Source organism: Pecten maximus, chromosome 17 (assembly GCF_902652985.1).
Source record: "Pecten maximus chromosome 17, xPecMax1.1, whole genome shotgun sequence".
NCBI classification, from domain to species: Eukaryota; Metazoa; Mollusca; class Bivalvia; order Pectinida; family Pectinidae; genus Pecten; species Pecten maximus.
This window is the reverse complement of record NC_047031.1, coordinates 1,627,242-1,654,561: the sequence shown is the minus strand read 5'-3', so window position 1 is coordinate 1,654,561 and position 27,320 is coordinate 1,627,242. Positions and strand designations below refer to the sequence as shown.

At 39.3% G+C, this 27,320-nt stretch overlaps 1 protein-coding gene across 1 annotated transcript in view; it reads right to left on the bottom strand.

Annotated features, from left to right (window-relative positions):
- The window catches only part of LOC117315827 (protogenin-like), a 64,540-nt gene extending 49,687 nt beyond the window's left edge, over positions 1 to 14,853 (bottom strand). The window contains exon 1 of the mRNA XM_033870228.1: positions 14,476 to 14,853. Coding sequence (XP_033726119.1) covers positions 14,476 to 14,542 — 67 coding nt within the window. The 5' untranslated portion in view covers positions 14,543 to 14,853. The remainder of the gene's footprint in view (positions 1 to 14,475) is intronic.
- Positions 14,854 to 27,320: the final 12,467 nt, after the last annotated feature.

Here is a 27,320-nt window from a genome sequence, read left to right as displayed (position 1 = left end):
GGTATGTGTAGGTAGCTGGATATCTCAATACTACTGAGGTATGTGTAGGTAGCTGGATATCTCAATACTACTGAGGTATGTGTAGATAGCTGGATATCTCAATAATACTGAGGTGTGTGTAGGTAGCTGGATATCTCAATAATACTGAGGTGTGTGTAGGTAGCTGGATATCTCAATAATACTGAGGTGTGTGTAGGTAGCTGGATATCTCAATAATACTGAGGTATGTGTAGGTAGCTGAGTATCAATACTACTGAGGTGTGTGTAGGTAGCTGAGTATCAATAATACTGAGGTGTGTGTAGGTAGCTGGATATCTCAATAATACTGAGGTGTGTGTAGGTAGCTGAGTATCAATAATACTGAGGTGTGTGTAGGTAGCTGAGTATTAAAGAAGGAGCAGTAAATCTCAGACAGGGAAAGAAGCTTGAATTTGTTTTTAATTCCATTTTGTTGCGACTGTTTGGACCAAAACGATCAATATGATAGATTTGTTTTCTGTATATATCTAGAATATAACTATGATACTGAAATAAACAGGTGCTTCTATGAACATAACAAAAGGAGGTTTCAGGTAGGAACAGAAAATTTAGGTAATAGAAAATTCTATTTTAACCTCATAAATGAAACATGCACAAAGAAATATTTAAGAAATAGCTAGTTAAAGTGAGTTACTTATTTAATGGTGATTTTATCTTATTTTTAGCTAGAGGGTCATGTAGCATTACACTATATATAGTCAATAATGTTAACAACTGAAGGCCAAGTGAGCTAAAAATAGAACAGTTCTGAAAACTAAATAAATTCCTATCTTTCCAATTTAAGTTGATGAAGAAAATTAAATCATTAATATTCTTTTTCTGTTATTGAAAAAAAAATTTTTTTTAAACTTTTCCCGTTTTTTTTTTTTTTTTTTAGCAAACAAAATAAAATCCTGTCTTTTTGTGTAATTACCCGTTAGATAATGATCTGAATTAGGGAATCTTTTCAAAACTGGATGTAGGTCTCTGGCCTCTCCTCCCACTGTTTACAGCCGTTTTATCAATAGCATGAGAGCTATGTTTATTCCGACCTGACCTTTGTGGCTTCCTTACCCAGTACTCAATACAACCACCGATGATGACAGTATCATCTCTGAAGCAATTAGGCCAGGGATATTGGCGATGACTCATCGGAACTGCTGAAATCTTTCCAGTGCTGTCAAGGTAGAAGGATGAATACCCCTTGAGGGGCCTCATTGCCAGCCAAAAGTAATCCCACTATCCTCACATTAGCCATTTACCTTCATGTTCTTCTAAAACCCACCAAAGAAAGTCAAGGGGCCCCAAGAAGGTTTTTTTTTAAATTATTTATAGTTTTACCCAGATTTAAATATGGTTTTGTCATCTTTAGAATCTGAATTTGAGGCAATTTCTACTCCTTTATACATCTGAAATAGTAAAAAAAATCTTTTAATAATTTCATGAATTATTTTCAAACATTTTTACTGATTTAAATTGATAACCAATCAACTCACATTTATAAAGCCAGCATTTTTCTAGCTTGATTTTGTAGTATTTTCCATTGATTGTTTTTTTCTCACTAAGACTTTTTTCTAATCTTTTAAAAAACAGTTAACTTTATTTTTTTTAATTCCACTTAACCATACTTTGTTGAAATGTGTCCAAGTCATTAACTTTTCCCACCCTAAATTTCCTTAATGGACTACACCATGCTTTCATTTAGAACAATCCAAATCAATCATAGGGAAGTCAGCACCATCCATGACACCTAACCAATTTCAAATCTTGTTAAATTTATGCATAGTTATCTGATGTCTGTTCTAATTAAATATCAATTTTCTTTGATTTTGTTTAATATATCATTGGTGCTACAACAAGAAAGGGAAATTGATTCAGAGTTTTTTCGGGTTTTTTGGGGTTTTTTTTTATTTTTTTCCTTGTCTCTTTCTTTTTGATGTTGTTGGGTGGTTTTTTTTGTGAAAATATCACTTTAATTTATATTTTATTGGTTCACCTTGAATGAACAATTCTGTTTATGTTGGGGGTTTTTCACAAAGAAATAATTATCTCATGTTTTTTTTATTTTTCTCTCTCAGAATTTATCCACATTGACAGATATTTTTATATCAGAATTATCCACATGAACAGATATTTTTATATCAGAATTATCCACATTAACAGACTTTTTTATATCAGAATTATCCACATTAACAGATATTTTTATATCAGAATTATCCACATTAACAGATATTTTTATATCAGAATTATCCACATCAACAGACTTTTTTATATCAGAATTATCCACATGAACAATCCACATTAACAGACTTTTTTATATCAGAATTTTCCACATGAACAATCCACATTAACAGACTATTTTTATATCAGAATTATCCACATTAACAGATATTTTTATATCAGAATTATCCACATTAACAGATATTTTATATCAGAATTTATCCACATTAACAGATATTTTTATATCAGAATTATCCACATCAACAGACTTTTTTATATCAGAATTATCCACATGAACAATCCACATTAACAGACTTTTTTATATCAGAATTATCCACATTAACAGACTTTTTTATATCAGAATTATCCACATTAACAGATATTTTTATATCAGAATTATCCACATTAACAGATATTTTTATTACACTCAGGATTGATCCCGATATTTTTTTTTATCCACAGATTTTTGGGGTTAGGGTGATTCAACTACACCACAAAAGTGAATTCCCCACTGACATCAGTGTAGGTCATGTGTTAACGATTCAGCCAATGAACAAACTGGCACAATCATGGTCAGCAGGCTATAAATAGACGGACGATGACCAATCGAGGAATATATTGATCAATTTGACAGATTAATTCCTATACAACCATGCCAGTACTCATGGTATATGGGGTGTTGATCGATAAACTGACCTGATGAAGCTGGAAACTCTATATATCACCTCGGGTAGCAGAGAATTTCTGGGTTGATTTTGAGGTGTAATGCAGCAGATATCAGATAAAAACAAAACAATCTTGTGGCTTGGCATTAGATATCGGGTAAAATTAGATATCAGGGTAAAATACAACAATCTTGTGGTGTGGAATTAGATATCGGGTAAAAATACAACAATCTTGTGGTGTGGAATTAGATATCAGGGTAAAATTAGATATCAGGGTAAAATACAACAATCTTGTGGTGTGGAATTAGATATCGGGTAAAATTAGATATCAGGGTAAAATACAACAATCTTGTGGCTTGGCATTAGATATCGGGTAAAATTAGATATCAGGGTAAAATACAACAACCTTGTGGTGTGGAATTAGATATCGGGTAAAATTAGATATCAGGGTAAAATACAACAATCTTGTGGTGTGGAATTAGATATCGGGTAAAATTAGATATCAGGGTAAAATACAACAATCTTGTGGCTTGGCATTAGATATCGGGTAAAATTAGATATCAGGGTAAAATACAACAACCTTGTGGTGTGGAATTAGATATCAGGGGTAAAATACAACAATCTTGTGGTGTGGGAATTAGATATCAGGGTAAAATACAACAATATTGTGGAGTGGAATTAGATATCAGGGTAAAATACAACAACCTTGTGGTGTGGAATTAGATATCAGGGTAAAATACAACAATCTTGTGGTGTGGAATTAGATATCAGGGTAAAATACAACAATATTGTGGAGTGGAATTAGATATCGGGTAAAATACAACAATCTTGTGGTGTGGAATTAGATATCGGGGGTAAAATACAACAATCTTGTGGAGTGGAATTAGATATCAGGTAAAATACAACAATCTTGTGGGGTGGGATTAGATATCAGGTAAAATACAACAATCTTGTGGGGTGGAATTAAATATCGGGGTAAAATGTTTTACGTTTACATGTATATATACCGTGCGTTAAGTTAAACAATGTGTTTTTTACCATAAATTCCTGCTCTTTTTATCACTGCCCAACTTCAGATTAATAAACGAACATTAGTGTTCATTTAAAATATCAGTTGTAAATAGAATAAATTCATAAACAAATGAAATTTATTTATACACATGATCAGTTTGGGACTTACTAATCATAAATTATAATATCTGGCTCTGTGTACTTTTAGAAAACAAACTGAACAGAACGCATATAATCTAAAATCAATATTTTGGAATTCCAAAATGATATGTGTACATTATATTTGTGGGGCTGGATAGAAAACTTTTATGTCAAGGATCAATAAATGATTTATACAAGCAAGCCTACTCTGTTACAACAAACTTCCTACAGATATAAAACTCTATAAAATGTATTCAAAAAAATCAGAAAATAGTCATTATGGACGTCAACAAACAGGTTTTAAACACGAACATAAAAAGTTTTATGTCAAAATACTGATATTCTTGTTTTTATAATTCAGTGCTAAGCTAACCAGCCAACACCTGTGGAAGTGTACCTAAGTTTGTGCTCAGTAAATCTTCACCTGTCCTGAGTTAGGTCACATGGTCATCATGACCTGGCTTGTTGGAATTGAATTTCTAGATAACACCAAACAGACTCACAAAGGCCTGGCTGGTTGTTTACCTACTCACCACTCTGTAGGCACTGCCACTGTGAGGATCACATTCAGTGGAGCACAGATTTGTTTACCAGTGATATCCACCTCATGGGCACTGCTAACCAATGTATCTCTATGTTTAGTGCTAGTTCAATAATTCACTCTATGGACAGTTCACTCTATGGACAGTTCACTCTATGGGCACTGCTAACCACTGTATCTCAATGTTAAGTGCTAGTTCAATAATTCACTCTATGGACAGTTCACTCTATGGACAGTTCACTCTATGGGCACTGCTAACCACTGTATCTCAATGTTTAGTGCTAGTTCAATAATTCACTCTATGGACAGTTCACTCTATGGACAGTTCACTCTATGGGCACTGCTAACCACTGTATCTCAATGTTAAGTGCTAGTTCAATAATTCACTCTATGGACAGTTCACTCTATGGGCACTGCTATCGACTGTTTAGCTCTATGGGCACTGATATCGACTGTTTAGCTATGTGAAGTGCCAGTTCAATAAGCATTGTGTTCACCAACAATTTTAATTTTCTATGGGCACTGCTATCGACTGTTTAGCGATGTGAAGTGCCAGTTCAATAAGCATTGTGTTCACCAACAATTTTAAGTTTCTATGGGCAGTTCACCAACATTTTTAATTCACTCTATGGGCAGTTCACCAACATTTTTAATTCACTCTATGGGCACCGATAACTGTTTCTCTATGCTAGTTTAATGAAGTTTAACATTCACATACCCTATTTTACTACAAGCTATAGACATCTTTAGATAAGATATTTACCTTCATGATCGGCACTAGCTATATATATAGTCCATCATCAATTTACAATACTCCGCTCACTCTAGGTGAAAAAATCCTTTAACAAAGATTGATAAAAAGTGGTTTTCTTCTTTTTATATGGCAAATAAGAAATGGTTTCAGAAAGACAAATTTATTGTTTAGACGTTATCAATGATGCACATTTTATTGATTGATTAAAGTATTTTTATTATTATAGTTAGGCATTAGAAGTGTTAATTGTTTAAGAAAAATTTTCACAAAATTCAAAGGAGAAAGATATTTTTTAAATGTGATTACCTTATATATATAGGGGTTGGCAACAACTGTCCAGATTGTTAGAGAAATATTTGCGAAGTTGCAAAAATGCCTAATTATATTTCGCATTTAGTGATTGCAATTGGCAAAACGCACTGGATAGCATGAGCACAGTTTTTTCAACTGAAATATTTAATCCCAATGTCTCAGAACTCGGCAACGAAGCAGTCCGGACTTTCTTTCTCCCTTTAATATTCAGACTGAGACCATGACCAGTCCAGATTTCTCCCTCTCTCTACCTGATCACGAGTTCGAAACCTACGTGGGGCAGTTGCCAGGTACTGACCGTAGGCCGGTGGTTTTTCTCCGGGTACTCCGGCTTTCCTCCACCACCAAAACCTGGCACGGCCTAAATGACCCTGGCTGTTAATAGGATGTTAAACAAAAACAAACAAACTCTTCCTCACTCTGTGACCAGTCCAGATTTCCCTCCTCCTCACTCCATGACCAATCCAGATTTCCCTCTCCCTCACTCTATGACCAGTCCAAATTTCCCTCTTCCTCACTCTGTGACCAGTCCAGATTTCCCTCCTCACTCCATGACCAATCCAGATTTCCCTCTCCCTCACTCTATGACCAGTCCAAATTTCCCTCTCCCTCACTCTGTGACCATTCCAGATTTCCCTCCTCTTCCTCACTCCATGACCAATCCAGATTTCCCTCTCCCTCACTCTATGACCAGTCCAAATTTCCCTCTCCCTCACTCTGTGACCATTCCAGATTTCCCTCCTCCTCCTCACTCCATGACCAATCCAAATTTCCTTCTTCCTCACTCTGTGACCAGTCCAAATTTCCCTCTTCCTCACTCTGTGACCAGTCCAGATTTCTCCCTCTCCCCATGATAAGTCCAGATTTCTCCCTTTCCCTTGCCATAGTTTATATGACCCCTGTTGACCACCTATCAGTGTATTTAACTATCTCAGAATGACCTACCAGAACACTGACCTTTAGACTTGTGTAATACCTCAGTATACAGCTCTATAAAATCCCACAATACCTGGTATCTTAGGTCATGGTGGTCCTTCGGTGTCCAAATAAATAGCTCAACAATTTACACAGGTGAAAGTTGGCCTTTTTCTCACTGGTTTGGGAAAGGGCCTTTCTGTCTCAATTTGGGAAGAAAATTGGTGAATTGGGAAAGATTTGTTCAGTCATATACAGCAAATTTTGGGACTTTGGCTTATATATGAAATAATTTCAATTGGGAATGGGGGCCCATTAATGGCCCCCAAAAGCCCCCAGAAAAAGCCCTAGAAATTAAAGTGTCCAATTTGAGGGCCTGCATAAGAGTATTAGTTAGATTCGGAGCCTGGACAGTTCAGGCTATTCAGGGCCTGGATAACTAGAATGCTAGTTCAGTTGGTTAGTGTTGGCCTTTGTAACCTCAGCATTTCCCTAACCTGTGATGGTTGTGTTTCTCTGAAAGCCGAGGAGCCAACCAGTCCTGATTGTGTCCTTGGGCAAGACATGGGACAGGCCTCCCATACGTTGTTTTGGTGAGGTATCCACCGGCTACTACAAGGATACCCTGCCTAAAATAACACTGGCTGTTCAATGGGCAATCCAACAAAGAAGCCAGTGTTCAATTCTTGAAATCCTTCAACAGTTGATTTTACAGATTTGGCAAAGAAATGGAAAGAAATATTTAAAAAATACTGAATCAGTTTAATTACTGAAAATTTTACACATAAATGTAATCCTTATTTTTTTCTTATGTTTACTTCCTTTTTTCCTTGAAAGTGTAGTCTTGAATTTATAACGAAATATGACAAAGATTAGTATATCTTAAATATATCCTCATTCTTAGACAGAAGAAATTATGCAAAATATATTTTTCTATCTTGAATATATCCCAGTTAATTGATAATATAAGTTTATTTTAGATAATTATATATAATATTTAAACAAAGAGATTATAAGTATGTGGATTACATCTATATCACTAATTACTGTTTAAATTTGTCCCAAGTCCCTGTCATACATTATGTAGATGTGCTATTTTAAAGGCTGAATAAACAAATTTTGTGATATGATCAAATGAGTGAATCCACGTTAAAGTGACATTAATAAACATTTATTTGATTATTTTTTCTATAAATAAAAATAATTTTACAAACCAATCTGCAGCCTGTTGCTGGAAACAGACTCAAAGACAAAAATGAAACATCATCGGTTTTCAGTTATATAGAAGGTACCTGATACAGCTTTAGAACCCTTATAAACAATATCTATGATAGGTAGATTGACCTTCACCATTAATATCAATTAAAAGTAGGCCAGATTTCCTACACTCCCCTAGTTATATCAGCCATGTTTACTCACAAATGTTAGCAGGAATTTAACATCAAAGCCCAAGGCATCACTGTTTACATTTTGGACAGAGCAGTACCAAAAGAAAAATGTCTGCACAAGACACTCGCAAATTCCTGTAATTTATACTGACCCGGTTTTCACAGATCATCCAAAATATAGGACTTAAATACATCCTCTCTCTGTACCTCCCAACATGACATACATCCTCTCTCTGTACCTCCCCACACACACAACACACATCCTCTCTCTGTACCTCCCCACACACACGACACACATCCTCTCTCTGTACCTCCCCACACACACGACACACATCCTCTCTCTGTACCTCCCCACACACACAACACACATCCTCTCTCTGTACCTCCCCACACACATCCTCTCTCTGTACCTCCCAACATGACATACATCCTCTCTCTGTACCTCCCCACACACACAACACACATCCTCTCTCTGTACCTCCCCACACACACGACACACATCCTCTCTCTGTACCTCCCCACACACACAACACACATCCTCTCTCTGTACCTCCACACACACACAACACACATCCTCTCTCTGTACCTCCACACACACACAACACACATCCTCTCTCTGTACCTCCCCACACACAACACACATCCTCTCTCTGAACCTCCCCACACACACAACACACATCCTCTCTCTGTACCTCCCCACACACACAACACACATCCTCTCTCTGTACCTCCCGACACACATCCTCTCTCTGTACCTCCCCACACACAACACACATCCTCTCTCTGTACCCCCCCCCCCCCCCCCCCCCCCCCCACACACCAACACACATCCTCTCTCTGTACCTCCCCACACACACAACACACATCCTCTCTCTGTACCTCCCCACACACAACACACATCCTCTCTCTGTACCTCCCCACACACAACACACATCCTCTCTGTACCTCCCCACACACACAACACACATCCTCTCTCTGTACCTCCCACACACACGACACACATCCTCTCTCTGTACCTCCCCACACACACGACACACATCCTCTCTCTGTACCTCCACACACACACAACACACATCCTCTCTCTGTACCTCCCCACACACACAACACACATCCTCCCTCTGTACCTCCCCACACACAACACACATCCTCTCTCTGTACCTCCCCACACACAACACACATCCTCTCTCTGTACCTCCACACACACACATCCTCTCTGTACCTCCCCACACACACAACACACATCCTCTCTCTGTACCTCCCCACACACACAACACACATCCTCTCTCTGTACCTCCCCACACACACAACACACATCCTCTCTCTGTACCTCCCCACACACACAACACACATCCTCTCTGTACCTCCCCACACACACAACACACATCCTCTCTCTGTACCTCCCCACACACACGACACACATCCTCTCTCTGTACCTCCCACACACACGACACACATCCTCTCTCTGTACCTCCCCACACACACGACACACATCCTCTCTCTGTACCTCCCCACACACACGACACACATCCTCTCTCTGTACCTCCCCACACACATCCTCTCTCTGTACCTCTCCACACACATCCTCTCTCTGTACCTCCCCACACACATCCTCTCTCTGTACCTCCCCACACACACAACACACATGCTTTCTCAGTACATCAATAATTATTTTCAATCGAGCCTTTTCATAAATCTAGAACTGATATACCATTAAAATAAAATAAATCAAGTTCAATCTATCAATCACCAACAGGATCTGTGTTGACAGGTGCTGTACAATCTTCACAATATTCATATTAATCAACATTTATATACATATAAAATTTATAAACATGTTTCACTTATCTGATATAGCAAATGATCATCTACATATATATAGAACATTTCACATACTCTCCTCGAAAATATCAATTTGAATTCATTTTTATTGATATTCAAATTATTTGATCTATTTAGGTCAAATACCTTTTTTGATCATTATTCATTTATTCAATTTTTTTTTTTTTTTATTCTTGCTGACATACTTATACAACTAAATATGGAAGTCAGGTGTTGATCGATATCCGGTATTTATCAACACTCTCAAAACGCATCTGGTATATATATTTCCCTAGCAATATTAATTCAGACATAGCATGTTGTATTCTTAGCAATCTGTTTTCCAAATTCAAATGATTTATTTGTCACTGTGTATCTCGATGAATTGTCAATGATTGTATTCAACCAGTGTTGAGAAGATGAAATTCCTGATTAATCAAATTAAAAGTATGTTAATTATATAATTGTCTCATTTCTAGAGATTCATTAAATCAACATGACATTTGTCTCCACTCAAAAAATTCACCACATTCATGGTATTTGTATCACTCCAGAAATCTAACAAATTCTTAGTTTTTGTGTCGGCTTGAGAAATTCAACAAATTCATTGCATTCTTCCCATCTCTAGAAATTCATCAAATCCACATGACATTTGTCTGAATGAAATTCATGGCATTTGTCTCAGCTCAAGAAATTATCAAATTCATGGTATTTGTTTCATTATTATTAATTTGGTCGATGATAATGTAGCAGAAGCTTAAGAGGGTTCATTATAACAAGGTTGGGGGTATGGTAGGGAGGTATGGTAGGGGGGGTATGGTAGGGGGGGGTATGGTAGGGGGAGGGGGTTGGTAATATATAGGGTTGGGGTATGGTAGGGGAGGGGGTTGGTAATATATAGGGTTGGGGTATGGTAGGGGAGGGGGTTGTCCTCTCTCGGGTTGGGGTCTGGTCGGGCCGGGGGTTGGTCCTCTCTCGGGTTGGGGTCTGGTCGGGGCGGGGGTTGGTGCTCTCTCGGGTTGCGGTCTGGTCGGGCGGGGGTTGGTCCTCTCTCGGGTTGGGGTCTGGTCGGGCGGGGGGTTGGTCTCTCTCGGGTTGCGGTCTGGTCGGGGCGGGGGTTGGTCCTCTCTCGGGTTGGGGTCTGGTCGGGCCGGGGGTTGGTCCTCTCTCGGGTTGGGGTCTGGTCGGGGGCGGGGGTTGGTCCTCTCTCTGGTTGGGGTCTGGTCGGGGGGGTTGGTCCTCTATCGGGTTGCGTCTGGTCGGGCGGGGTTGGTCCTCTTCGGGTTGGGGTCTGGTCGGGGCGGGGGTTGTCATCTCTATCGGGTTGGGTCTGGTCGGGGGGGGGTTGGTCCTCTCTCGGGTTGGGGTCTGGTCTGGGGCGGGGGTTTGGTCCTCTCTCGGTTGGGGTCTGGTCGGGGGCGGGGGTTGGTCCTCTCTCGGGTTGGGGTCTGGTCGGGCGGGGGTTGGTCCTCTCTCGGGTTGGGTCTGGTCGGGCGGGGGTTGGTCCTCTCTCGGGTTGGGGTCTGGTCGGGCGGGGTTGGTCCTCTCTCGGGTTGGGGTCTGGTCGGGGCGGGGGTTGGTCCTCTCTCGGGTTGGGGTATGGTCGGGGCGTGGGTTGGTCCTCTCTCGGGTTGGGGTCGGGGGCGGGGGTTGGTCCTCTCTCGGGTTGGGTCGGGGGCGGGGGTTGGTCCTCTCTCGGGTTGCGGTCTGGTCGTGGCGGGGTTGTCCTCTCTACGGGTTGGGAGAGTCTGGTCGGGGCGGGGGGTTGGGTTCCATCTCATCGGGGCTTGGGTCTGGTCGGGGCGGGGGTTGGATCATATCTCGGCTGGGGGTCTGGTCGGGGACGGGGGTTGGTCCTCGCTGACGGGTTGGAGGTCTAGGTCGGGGCGGGGGTTGGTCGCTCTCTCGGCGTTGGGTCTGGTCGGGGGCGGGGGTTGGTCCTCTCTCGTGGGTTGGGGTTCCGGTCGGGGCGGGGGTGGGTCCTATCTCGGGTTGGGGTCTGGTAGGGGCCGGGGGTTGGTCATCTACTCGTGGTTGGGGTCTGGTTCGGGGGCGGGGGTATTGGTCCTCTTTCGGGATTGGAGGTCTGGTCGTGGGCGGGGGTTAGGTCCTCGCTCCGGGTTGGGGTCTGGTTCGGGGGGCGGGGGGTGGGGACCTCCTCTCGGGTGTGGGTCTGTTCCGGGTCGGGGTTGGTAAGAGGTCGGAGGGGTTGGTAAGAGGGTCGGGGTTGGTAAAAGGTCGGAGGGGTTGGTAAGAGGTCGGGGTTGGTATGAGGTCGGGGTTGGTATGAGGTCGGGGTTGGTAAGAGGTCGGGGTTGGTATGAGGTCGGGGTTGGTAAGAAGTCGGGGTTGGTAAGAGGTCGGGGTTGGTATGAGGTCGGGGTTGGTATGAGGTCGGTGTTGGTAAGAGGTCGGGGTTGGTAAGAGGTCGGGGTCGGTAAGAGGTCGGGGTTGGTAAGAGGTCGGAGCTGAGAGGAAGGTGAAGGATGTTGTAAGATACTGGTAATTAGGGGGAGGAGAGAGGGGATGGGGCTTACAGGTAAAGTGGTAGTAGTTGGAAAGAAGTTGGGGCTAATTGGGGCAAAAGGGGAAAGCATGTATGTGAACTTGAAATGTATCGAAATAATAGCCGACAGCTTTACGAAAACAGATATATATATATATATGCAGCAATTTCATGTGATTCCAAGAAGCTAAAATAGCATTAGTACCAATTCAATATAGATAACAGTGCGTTACAGGAAGAAACCACATATTTCATCATCTCCTGAAATAACCACATTTATTCATGTTTCTGTATCAGCTATATTAATGAATAAAGCGACTTCATCTGTAGATTTTGTACTTATCAAACATTGATTTCTTATAAAAGTGAAATATGTCAGAGAAATACAATATCTGAGCTTTAAACAGCAATAAACAAACTTTTAAAGACATTGTTTACTTTGATTGACATTTGTGATCAATGACTGCTACACTGTTCTGCTTACCATCAACGGTAACAGATGAATTCTTGTATGACAATGAATAGTAATGTTATTGTTTTGGTCCGGTTAATTAGGTACTAACAAAACGTTGTTGTGGGCACATTTAAATTTCGTAAGTTAGGGAAAGTTTTAATTATAGGAAATATCTATTTTGAATATTACACCTAATAACATTTTCCAGCAGTGAATTTTACAGTCATAGTCGCTTTAAGAATATCTTAATATTTCATACTGAAACAAATACTTTACTTATCATCAAGGAGAAATAGCATAAAAACATATATATATATATACATGTATTTGGTAAATAAATCAGGTGAGGTTTTAATATTGAAATTCGTGAACATTTTATATGATTATAAATTATCCATATTGGCCCCATACATTGACACAAAGCTATTTCACTTGTGTTGTTATTGGAGTACACTTGCGTTATATTTATAATTTCGACGTAATTCTTCCTCGCGAACACAAAACAGCAATGTCTTTGTGTCCTCGGCTGAAGAACGAGCATTCAACATTGTCGAAACAAGCAGCAATGTTCATCTTTGCTTGTAACCGTGAATATAAGGGATAAAATTGATTTTTTTGCACACTCCCAGAGTTTGTAGAATTTTCTAAGCTAAAAATAGACATCATCCAGAAAAAATCAATATATTTACACTATGTTCCTACAAATTCCTTAATTACCACCAAAATCTGCTTCCCCAAAACATCTGCTACAAAGTGGTTTAAAGTATGTGTTTAGACATATAGACTTGACCTGGTATTCGGTTCACCTCGACAACAAATGTATTATCGGTATCCTTACAAGACACATTATGAACCTCTTCACTCAAAAAAAATACACACAAACGTTGAAATTCGTTCTACTACCTAAATACATAACCACCATGTTGTCCTATAATACGACATCTTACTGATCATATGTAAGCATAACTACTGGCGATTTTCAGTTTTTTTTCCAAAATGGCTTCCCGTGCTAAGCGGGTCATTCGAGGGTACTGCTTCTAACCTTGCCCGTGAAGATCTGACCCAGAAAAATCTTCCTCAACAAAACACAATAGAACTAGCGTCTTACAACAGTCTTTATCCCTTCCTGATTAAATTCGACAGTATCTAAATACTCTGTATTTGTTTTATTTAACCTTTCTGATCTTATATAAATTGAAGATCAAGTAGTTTAACATGTTGGTTGGTCATTTCCCGTGGTCTACTTCTAATGACACACGGTCGGGCCTAAACACACGTGTCGATCGCTAGATTTCTCATGCTAAAATAAACACAAGGGATTGTTTACATTTGATCAAAATGTTACCATTCGATACGACAAACACCAAATCATCAAAGAATTATAAACTCAATCAAGACAATGCTGATAGTATCGGTACGTAACCTACAAAATTGCTCTCATTTTTTTCGCCTGCCGAGTACAATACACAGGTCTTATGAGCAGGGTAAAAAAATCAAAACAAACGCCGCCCGGTCGGTTATACAGCCTACAATACTATATTGAAACGTCAAAAGACATAATATTGATATCAGAATGGTAAAAAGGTTGTCAGATCGGGAGTAGAAGGCGGTGGTCAACGGGACCAGCACAAAAGGTTATCCTACTTGGAATCCTCGACCGACATGTTGTTTTTGTAACATAGGTCACGTCCACAGCAAACCTACTCTCCAGAAAAGAAATATGGGCACTTACCTTGAACGGGCAAATCCAGCACAATTATCGTACACACAGCGACAAAATATAAAAGTAGGGCCGCCATATATAAAGAAACATGAGGAAATATCCACGGTAAACTGTTCCAAATCCTAATGTATTAATGTTTCTCGTAGAATGAATGTGGTCGTTGAACCGTGATACATTCTCGTAAACTAGAGCTGATCATTCGAGCGGGTTAGCATGGCGGTCCAACGAATATCTCCAGAAACAGAATGGTCATCCCTCTAAATAATCACGGTGTCAACACGAGTAAAAACGGAACCAGAAGAAAGAGAATATTTTTTTGTTATCATTGTCGACTTCTTTTGTATTGAGCATGCGCCACTGTTAAATTATCGCAAGATGGAGGTCGGGGTTTTCTAGGGCGGTTGTACAATAAATGGAATGGCTCTGGCAAACACGAGGTCAAAGTGGGGTGCTTATTCCCGCGAAAATGTCAGCAAAAAACCCGGACTCTAATATTGATAAGGTGATATTTACTTGACCACAGGTCATATCGACAGATAAATTTGTTTACAAACAGGAAGGAGATATCCATATCATAACAGACATTATATTCGACTCTATGTTGACAGTGGATCGTGAACTTGTGTGTAAATACAATCCATTCATTCACACATTTTTTAACAGAAATATTTCTGCAGTGTTCTAGTGACTTTGATAAAGCTAGCGGACGGTGTCAACAGGAATGCTTAAACGCGTATGTGTATAAATGAGCGAAACTGTTAAGCATAATTTATAGCTTGCATATATAGATTATAATTTATCGTATATACCACGATCAGATAACATGTTGACTAAGTACAATTATCTCGGCTGACGACGGACGGGTTATCTATCTCGGGTAGCTTAAGACCACCCTTACAGTCGATAATTGGATTTTCCTGCACTGATTAGATAATGATAAGATTCGGTGTGATAGACAAACACACATTCATGATTGTGAGTTCTTTTAATATGCTTATTTGTTTGTTTTTTTTTTGTGAATGGTTGTCGACCGATTGAACATACCACCCGTAAACATGAAATTTAAATATATGAGAATACTAATTATTTATGGTATGAAATAAATACCTTTATCAGAGAATGAGTGTTTTCCTAAACATTGTAGAATTTAATTTAAACAATGTATGTTTTAGTTGTATAAAGTAACTAAGGTGGACAGCGTTACGGGGGAACACTTTTTTGGTGAGAATGAGTGTTTATAAACATTGTAATAAAACTTTATAACAATGTTTAAAGGTCTCGGTAAAATAACTAGTTATCAACGACGTCTTTGTTTTAATTGTATTCTCGAACTATCTATAATTCATCCATCCATTAATTCATTCGTTCGTCTGTTCGTCCATCCATCCATCCATCCATCCATCCATCCATCCACAGGGGCACGTTACAATAATAATGTATACATGAAATGATTAAAAATGTATGTTTAAACTGACCCACACACATTTTTAATCATTTCATGTATACATTATTATTGTAACGTGCCCCGTGATCCATCCATCCATCAAAAAAAAAAGGGGGGGGGGGGAGGAAAAAAATCCATCCATCCATTCAACCGCGACCCCCCACCCCGGGCACTTCTGTGAGTTGTGTACTTGGAGGCCGACCCCCGTTGTTGAGCACCTGCTGTGACCATACCGTTAACTACCCAGGGTGGCGCGTGCTGATAAGACGTAGTGACGTCATACTGGAAATACCTGGTAATTAACAATGTAATTAGCGTGACAGATAACAAGTCCAAGGTCTATCCTCTAACAAGTAGGTCAACCAATCGATAGATAAAGTGGAACATATTTTAAATGGTTCTGACATAATGATACATAACTAATAATCGGCAATACAACACAATACAATAAAATACAATATGATACAATACGTCATCAATACGATACAATACGGTACAATCCAATACAATACAATATGATACAATACAACACAATATGATAAAATACGTCATAAATACAATACAATACAACACAATAAATAAAATACAATACAATACAACACAATGCAATACGGTACAGTCCAATAAAATACAATATGATACAATACAACACAATATGATACAATACGTCATAAATACAATACAATATGATACAATACAATACAATACGGTACAATCCAATATAATACAGTGTGTTCCGGTATTTGTTTGGTGTTGTCCATTTTTGTCTTTGTGTTGTGAGGTTAGTGTGTGGTTTTCATGTAGATATGACAGTGTATATATAACTGTATTCGCCTAAGTTAGCGTGTACTTTTATTCTGTGAAGCATTGACATTATTAGAATGCCCTTAAGATTTTAATTTATTCTGTACAATTTGGACTAGGAATGTGGATCTCTCTACGTACCAACACATCAAACGTTTTGATTTTACAAAAAAAAAAAAAAAAAATTGTCGATTTTTGTGTGTGCCAAATTATTGATACTGAAAATGTGTTGTTATGTATTTGTTGATACTCAATTTTCCTTTTCATTGTTTGTTTTCGTTCTTTATTCTTAGTAAACGTGTCGTCTATTTTTATCAAGGTTTTCTTATTGGTGACACAGCATTTACACACATACGTTACACATGATTTATTGTCTCCCTCTTTAAGAGTTTTGGATAATTATACTTCATATCGATAAATAATATGTAAATCAAAAGCTACTTGTATATATGTATGTAGCTCTCAACATAAATGTGTTCAAATGTAGTTAAATCAATTAGTCAATATATCAATCTAGTCAACCAATTAAATCAATCAATCAATCTAATCAATTAAATCAATCATTATGTTATTATAGTGTCGCTCAAACAACTATTCATAAACTAATATACATATCGATATTGTAATTATTCATTAGCTCTAAAAACTCATATTATCAAATATTTGGACGCGTACAATTTTGTTGGGTTTTTTTTTGTTTTTGTTTTTTTGGGTTTTTTTGTGTTTTTGTTGTTGTTGTTGTTGTTGTTTTGTTTTGTTTTTCATTTTATAACTTCCTTCCAATCTTCGAAAGTGTAACTAACACTTTATGAAGCGGTACAGATAATGTGGGTTATACCATGTTAGCTTTTTATCGATGTATCACAGGGACTCGAAACGAATTTCCAACCCACATCCCATTTATGTATGTGCATTATTATTTATGACGTGATTGTGTTGTCCTTGGTGGGGCCGCGGTGACCGAGTGGTTAAAAAGTCCCGACACTTTATCACTGGATCTAGCCCTCCACATCTGGGTTGCGAGTTCGAAACCTACGTGGGGCAGTTGCCAGGTACTGACCGTAGGCCGGTGGTTTTTCTCCGGGTACTCCGGCTTTCCTCCACCTCCAAAACCTGGCACGTCCTTAAATGACCCTGGCTGTTAATAGGACGTTAAACAAAATAAACATTTGAAAATAAACCTTACCTGAGGAGCCCGGGAAAAGGCGAAAACTAGTTGTGAGTTGGATTTTCCACCTTTATTTGCCAACTCCACGTGGACGCAAACCTTTTTCTTACTCCATTATATATATGGACCATTGACTGGGAATTCTGACAAGCCCCTGTGATATGTAGATATTACTTTTCTGAAGTTAACTTAGTGATGTGTATTTTAACAGTACCATATACAGTTACTTTGTTTACCCCTACAGCAAGTTCAACTAGTCCATTCTTTGCTTCAAGCAAAACAATATCAGTTGTGCATTAGGTGCAACAGTACAGTAAACAAATAAACAACCACAACAACAAAAAGCAATACACGTGTTACTTAGACACTTGTATACCTAGAGGTGTATATAGGTAATATTCACAGGATCTTGACACGTTCCTGTGACCTATGACAGAAAATTAAAAAAAAAAATGATCATCTCGGGGTTCGAGAGTTAATTTTTCATTCATAGGAACGTGTCAACACCCTGTGGTGAACTTTAAAAAATAAACAAACAAACAAAAACAAAATTAATTGAAACATTCGCAATTCTGATAAATCGAAATTTCAGAACAATAAGCAACACAACATTAAGACAGGAGAAAATACCTAACTTACTCCACTCCCCCTCACCATCATACCACAACTTACTCCACTCCCCCTCACCATCATACCACAACTTACTCCACTCCCCCTCACCATCATACCACAACTTACTCCACTCCCCCTCACCATCATACCACAACTTACTCCACTCCCCCTCACCATCATATCCACAACTTACTCCAATCCCCCTCACCATCATACCACAACTTACTCCACTCCCCCTCACCATCATACCACAACTTACTCCACTCCCCCTCACCATCATACCACAACTTACTCCACTCCCCCTCACCATCATACCACAACTTACTCCACTCCCCCTCTCCATCATACCACAACTTACTCCAATCCCCCTCCCCATCATACCACAACTTACTCCACTCCCCCTCACCATCATACCACAACTTACTCCACTCCCCCTCACCATCATACCACAACTTACTCCACTCCCCCTCACCATCATACCACAACTTACTCCACTCCCCCTCACCATCATACCACAACTTACTCCAATCCCCCTCACCATCATACCACAACTTACTCCACTCCCCCTCACCATCATACCACAACTTACTCCACTCCCCCTCACCATCATACCACAACTTACTCCACTCCCCCTCACCATCATACCTAACTTACTCCAATCCCCCTCACCATCATACCACAACTTACTCCACTCCCCCTCACCATCATACCACAACTTACTCCACTCCCCTCCCATCATACCACAACTTACTCCACTCCCCCCTCACCATCATACCACAACTTACTCCACTCCCCCTCAACATCATACCACAACTTACTCCACTCCCCGTCACCATCATACCACAACTTACTCCACTCCCCGTCACCATCATACCACAACTTACTCCACTCCCCCTCACCATCATACCACAACTTACTCCACTCCCCCTCACCATCATACCACAACTTACTCCACTCCCCCTCACCATCATACCACAACTTACTCCACTCCCCCTCACCATCATACCACAACTTACTCCACTCCCCCTCACCATCATACCACAACTTACTCCACTCCCCCTCACCATCATACCACAACTTACTCCACTCCCCCTCACCATCATACCACAACTTACTCCACTCCCCCTCACCATCATACCACAACTTACTCCAATCCCCTGATAAACGATAATATATATATATATATATATATAGGCCACATAGTTTAATTACGATAATATATATATAGGTCACGTGGTTTATATACGATAATATATATATATATAGGCCACATAGTTTATATATGATAATATATATATAGGTCACGTGGTTTATATACGATAGTATATATGTAGACCACAGAATTATATGTTATAATATATATGTAGGCCATATAGTTTATATACGATAATATATATATAAGCCAAAAAGTTTATATGCGATAATATTTATATGTAGGTCACGTGGTTTATATACGATAATATATATATAGGTCACGTGGTTTATATACGATAATATATATGTAGACCACAGAATTATATGTTATAATATATATGTAGGCCATATAGTTTATATACGATAATATATATATAAGCCAAAAAGTTTATATGCGATAATATTTATATGTAGGTCACGTGGTTTATATACGATAATATATATATATAGGTCACGTGGTTTATATACGATAATATATATGTAGACCACATAATTATATGTTATAATATATATGTAGGCCATATAGTTTATATACGATAATATATATATAAGCCAAAAAGATTATATACGATAATATTTATATGTAGGTCACGTGGTTTATATACGATAATATATATGTAGACCACATAATTATATGTTATAATATATATGTAGGCCATATAGTTTATATACGATAATATATATATAGGTCACGTGGTTTATATACGATAATATATATGTAGACCACAGAATTATATGTTATAATATATATGTAGGCCACATAGTTTATATACGATAATATATATATAGGTCACGTGGTTTATATACGATAATATATATGTAGGCCACAGAGTTTATATACGATAACATATATATAGGCCACAGAGTTTATATACGATATTATATATATAGGCCACAGAGTTTATATACAGTAAAATTATGTAGGCCACAGAGTTTATATACGATAACATATATATAGGCCACAGAGTTTATATACGATAACATATATATAGGCCACAGAGTTTATATACGATAACATATATATGGGCCACAGAGTTTATATACGATAACATATATGTAGGCCACAGAGTTTATATACGATAACATATATATAGGCCACAGAGTTTATATACGATAACATATATATAGGCCACAGAGTTTATATACGATAACATATATATGGGCCACAGAGTTTATATACGATATTATATATATAGGCCACAGAGTTTATATACGATAACATATATATAGGCCACAGAGTTTATATACGATAACATATATATGGGCCACAGAGTTTATATACGATAACATATATATAGGCCACAGAGTTTATATACGATAACATATATATGGGCCACAGAGTTTATATGCGATAACATATATGTAGGCCACAGAGTTTATATACGATAACATATATGTAGGCCACAGAGTTTATATACGATAACATATATATGGGCCACAGAGTTTATATACGATAACATATATATAGGCCACAGAGTTTATATACGATAACATATATATAGGCCACAGAGTTTATATATCGTCATATATATGCAGTAAAATATATGTAGGCCACAGCTGATATTGTATCAGCTGCCTGTTCTATATATAACTTGTGTGATGACAACCTCATATTTTATCGCAGTACTATTTGCCCGAAATAAACCAAATGTGAATATCAGGACAAATTAAGTCAGAAATGTGTATATTTAGTCCGGATAAAACATCTATTTAACGATCAATTTTTACCTGTGTAGGCGTTTTCATGCATTATGAAAATCAGGTAACAGAAGACAAATCACTAGGGCGAAATGGGATTTGTTAAAACGTTTGGTAAGTTATGTACCGTAAAACTGATACACCCCACCCCACCACATGTACGTTATGTACTGTAAAACTGATACACCCCACCCCCACCACATGTACGTTATGTACCGTAAAACTGATACACCCCACCCCACCCCACCACATGTACGTTATGTACTGTAAAACTGACACACCCCACCCCCACCACATGTACGTTATGTACTGTAAAACTGATACACCCCACCCCCACCACATGTACGTTATGTACTGTAAAACTGATACACCCCACCCCACCCCACCACATGTACGTTATGTACTGTAAAACTGACACACCCCACCCCCACCACATGTACGTTATGTACTGTATAACTGACACATCCCACCACCACCACATGTACGTTATGTACTGTAAAACTGATACACCACACCCCCACCACATGTACGTTATGTACTGAAAAACTGACACACCCCACCCCCACCACATGTACGTTATGTACTGTAAAACTGATACACCCCACCCCACCCCACCACATGTACGTTATGTACCGTAAAACTGACACACCCCACACCACCACATGTACGCTATGTACTGTAAAACTGACACACCCCACCCCCACCACATGTACGCTATGTACTGTAAAACTGATACACCCCAACCCCACCACATGTACGTTATGTACTGTAAAACTGACACACCCCACCCCACCCCCACCACATGTACGTTATGTACTGTAAAACTGACACACCCCACCCCCACCACATGTACGTTATGTACTGTAAAACTGATACACCCCACCCCACCACATGTAGGTTATGTACTGTAAAACTGACACACCCCACCCCCACCACATGTACGTTATGTACTGTAAAACTGACACACCCCACCCCCACCACATGTACGTTCTGTACTGTAAAACTGACACACCCCACACCACCACATGTACGCTATGTACTGTAAAACTGACACACCCCACCCCCACCACATGTACGTTATGTACTGTAAAACTGACACACCCCACCCCACCCCACCACATGTACGTTATGTACTGTAAAACTGACACACCCCACCCCCACCACATGTACGTTCTGTACTGTAAAACTGACACACCCCTCCCCACCACATGTACGTTATGTACTGTAAAACTGACACACCCCTCCCCACCACATGTACGTTATGTACTGTAAAACTGACACACCCCACCCCCACCACATGTACGTTCTGTACTGTAAAACTGAAACCCCACCCCCACCACATGTACGTTATGTACTGTAAAACTGACACCCCACGTTTTGTAAAAATAAAATGGAAGCCAGTTCATTAGTATGACAGTCTCTAATTGAAATATGCAAATGGCTATGGGCATAATCAGAGCAAGTGCTCACGCCACGGACCTGAGGACATATTTATGTCTCAAAACATTTGTAGTTAAAAGTGTGGTTCAATATGCAATGAGCCTCAGACCTTATCGGTTAAAAGAACGAAATATGTGAACATTTTTAGTTATTTTGATAACCTGAACTTACTTCAACTGAAACAATATTTCGGATTTTTAGATCGTCGTCGTCGTCGTCGTCGTCGTCATCATAGATCAATTTTTCCATTCATCTTCAACTCGTCCAATTATCGTAAACTCGTCCGATCACATAAACTCGTCCATCATCATCAACTCGTTCAATAATCGTGAACTTGTACAATCATCGTAAACTCGTCCAATGTCCATAAACTCGTCCAATCATCATAAACTCGTCCACTCATTGTAAACTCTCGTCCTATCATCGTAAACTCGTCCAATAATCGTAAACTCGTCCAATCATCATCAACTCGTCCAATCACCATTAACTCGTCCAATCATCATCAACTCGTCCAATCATCGTAAACTCTCATCCAATCACCATAAACTCGTCCAATCATCGTAAACTCGTCCAATAATCGTAAACTCGTCCAATCACTATAAACTCGTCCAATCATCGTTAACTCGTCCAATCACCGTAAACTCGTCCAATCTTCGTAAACTCGTCCAATCACCATAAACTCATCCAATCACCATAAACTCGTCCAATCATCTTAAACTCGTCCAATAATCGTAAACTCGTCCAATCATCATCAACTCGTCCAATCACCATGAACTCGTCCAAACATCATAAGGGGCCGCGGTGGCCGAGTGGTTAAGGTTTCCCTACACTTTAACACTAGCCCTCCATCACTAGGTTGCGAGGTCGAAACCTACGTGGGGCAGTTGCCAGGTACTGACCGTAGGCCGGTGGTTTTTCTCCGGGTACTCTGGCTTTCCTCTACCTCCAAAATTTGGCACGTCCTTAAAAGACCCGGGTTGTTAATAGGACGTTAAAAAAAAAAACCCAAACAAACCAAATCATCATAAACTCGTCCAATCATCATCAACTCGTCCAATCATCGTTAACTCGTCCAATCATCATAAACTCGTCCAATCATCATAAACTCGTCCAATCACCATCAACTCGTCCAATCATCGTAAACTCGTCCAATCATCGTAAACTCGTCCAATCATCGTAAACTCTCGTCCAATAATCAAAACTCGTCCAATCTTCGTAAACTCGTCCAATCATCATCAACTCGTCCAATCATCGTAAACTCGTCCAATCTTCGTAAACTCGTCCAATCATCATCAACTCGTCCAATCATCGTTAACTCGTCCAATCATCGTAAACTCGTCCAATCATTATAAACTCGTCCAATCATTATAAACTCGTTTGATCATCATATACTCGTCCAATCATTGTAAACTCCCGTCCAATAATCGTAAACTCGTCCAATCAGCATCAACTCTTCCAATCACCATGAACTCGTCCGATCACTATAAACTGGTCCAATCATCGTACACTCATCCAATTACCATCAACTCGTTCAATCATCATAAACTCGTCCAATCATCATAAACTCGTCCAATCATCATAAACTCGTCCAATCATCATAAACTCGTCCAAACGTCATAAGCACGTCCAATCATCGTAAACTCGTCTAATCATCATAAACTCGTCCAATCATCGTGAACTCGTCCAATCATCGTGAACTCGTCCAATCATTGTAAACTCGTCCAATAATCGAAACTCGTCTAATCACCATAAACTCGTCCAATCATCGTTAACTCGTCCAATCATTGTAAACTCGTCCAATCATTGTAAACTCGTCCAATTACCATAAACTCGTCCAAACGTCATAAGCCTTATCGGTTAAAAGAACGAAATATGTAAACATTTTTATTTATTTTGATAACCTGAACTTACTTCAACTGAAACAATATTTCGGATTTTTAGATCGTCTTCGTCGTCGTCGTCGTCGTCATCATAGATCATTTTTTCCATTCATCGTCAACTCGTCCAATCATCGTAAACTCGTCCAATCACATAAACTCTTCCAATAATCGTAAACTCGTCCAATCATCGTACACTCGTCCAATCATCGTTAACTCGTCCAATCATCGTAAACTCGTCCAATCATCGTAAACTCGTCCAATAATCGTAAACTCGTCCAATCATCATCAACTCGTCCAATCACCATTAACTCGTCCAATCATCATAAACTCGTCCACTCATTGTAAACTCTCGTCCAATCATCGTAAACTCGTTCAATAATCGTAAACTCGTCCAATCATCATCAACTCGTCCAATCATCGTAAACTCGTCCAATCACCATCAACTCGTCCAATCATTGTAAACTTTCATCCAATCACAATAAACTCGTCCAATCATCGTAAACTCGTCCAATAATCGTAAACTCGTCCAATCACTATAAACTCGTCCAATCATCGTTAACTCGTCCAATCACCGTAAACTCGTCCAATCTTCGTAAACTCGTCCAATCACCATCAACTCATCCAATCACCATAAACTCGTCCAATCATCTTAAACTCGTCCAATAATCGTAAACTCGTCCAATCATCATCAACTCGTCCAATCACCATGAACTCGTCCAAACATCATAAGGGGCCGCGGTGGCCGAGTGGTTAAGGTTTCCCTACACTTTAACACTAGCCCTCCATCACTAGGTTGCGAGGTCGAAACCTACGTAGGGCAGTTGCCAGGTACTGACCGTAGGCCGATGGTTTTTCTCCGGGTACTCTGGCTTTCCTCTACCTCCAAAATCTGGCACGTCCTTAAAAGACCCGGGTTGTTAATAGGACGTTAAACAAAAACAAACCAAACAAACCAAATCATCATAAACTCGTCCAATCATCATGAACTCGTCCAATCATCATCAACTCGTCCAATCATCGTAAACTCGTCCAATCATCATAAACTCGTCCAATCACCATCAACTCGTCCAATCATCGTTAACTCGTCCAATCATCGTAAACTCGTCCAATCATCGTAAACTCTCGTCCAATAATCAAAACTCGTCCAATCTTCGTAAACTCGTCCAATCATCATCAACTCGTCCAATCATCGTAAACTCGTCCAATCTTCGAAAACTCGTCCAATCATCATCAACTCGTCCAATCATCGTTAACTCGTCCAATCATCGTAAACTCGTCCAATCATTATAAACTCGTCCAATCATTATAAACTCGTTTGATCATCATATACTCGTCCAATCATTGTAAACTCCCGTCCAATAATCGTAAACTCGTCCAATCAGCATCAACTCTTCCAATCACCATGAACTCGTCTGATCACTATAAACTGGTCCAATCATCGTACACTCATCCAATTACCATCAACTCGTTCAAACATCATTAACTCGTCCAATCATCATAAACTCGTCCAATCATCGTGAACTCGTCCAATCATCGTGAACTCGTCCAATCATTGTAAACTCGTCCAATAATCGAAACTCGTCTAATCACCATAAACTCGTCCAATCATCGTTAACTCGTCCAATCATTGTAAACTCGTCCAATCATCGTAAACTCGTCCAATCATCATAAACTCGTCCAATCACCATCAACTTGTCCAATCATCGTTAACTCGTCCAATCATCGTAAACTCGTCCAATCATCGTAAACTCTCGTCCAATAATCAAAACTCGTCCAATCTTCGTAAACTCGTCCAATCATCATCAACTCGTCCAATCATCGTAGACTCGTCCAATCTTCGTAAACTCGTCCAATCATCATCAACTCGTCCAATCATCGTTAACTCGTCCAATCATCGTAAACTCGTCCAATCATTATAAACTCGTTTGATCATCATATACTCGTCCAATCATTGTAAACTCCCGTCCAATCATCGTTAACTCGTCCAATCATCGTAAACTCGTCCAATCATTATAAACTCGTCCAATCATTATAAACTCGTTTGATCATCATATACTCGTCCAATCATCGTAAACTCGTCCAATCAGCATCAACTCTTCCAATCACCATGAACTCGTCTGATCACTATAAACTGGTCCAATCATCGTAAACTCATCCAATTACCATCAACTCGTTCAATCATCATAAACTCGTCCAATCATCATAAACTCGTCCAATCATCATAAACTCGTCCAATCATCATAAACTCGTCCAAACGTCATAAGCACGTCCAATCATCGTAAACTCGTCTAATCATCATAAACTCGTCCAATCATCGTGAACTCGTCCAATCATCGTGAACTCGTCCAATCATTGTAAACTCGTCCAATAATCGAAACTCGTCTAATCACCATAAACTCGTCCAATCATCGTTAACTCGTCCAATCATTGTAAACTCGTCCAATCATTGTAAACTCGTCCAATTACCATAAACTCGTCCAAACGTCATAAGCCTTATCGGTTAAAAGAACGAAATATGTAAACATTTTTATTTATTTTGATAACCTGAACTTACTTCAACTGAAACAATATTTCGGATTTTTAGATCGTCTTCGTCGTCGTCGTCATCATAGAT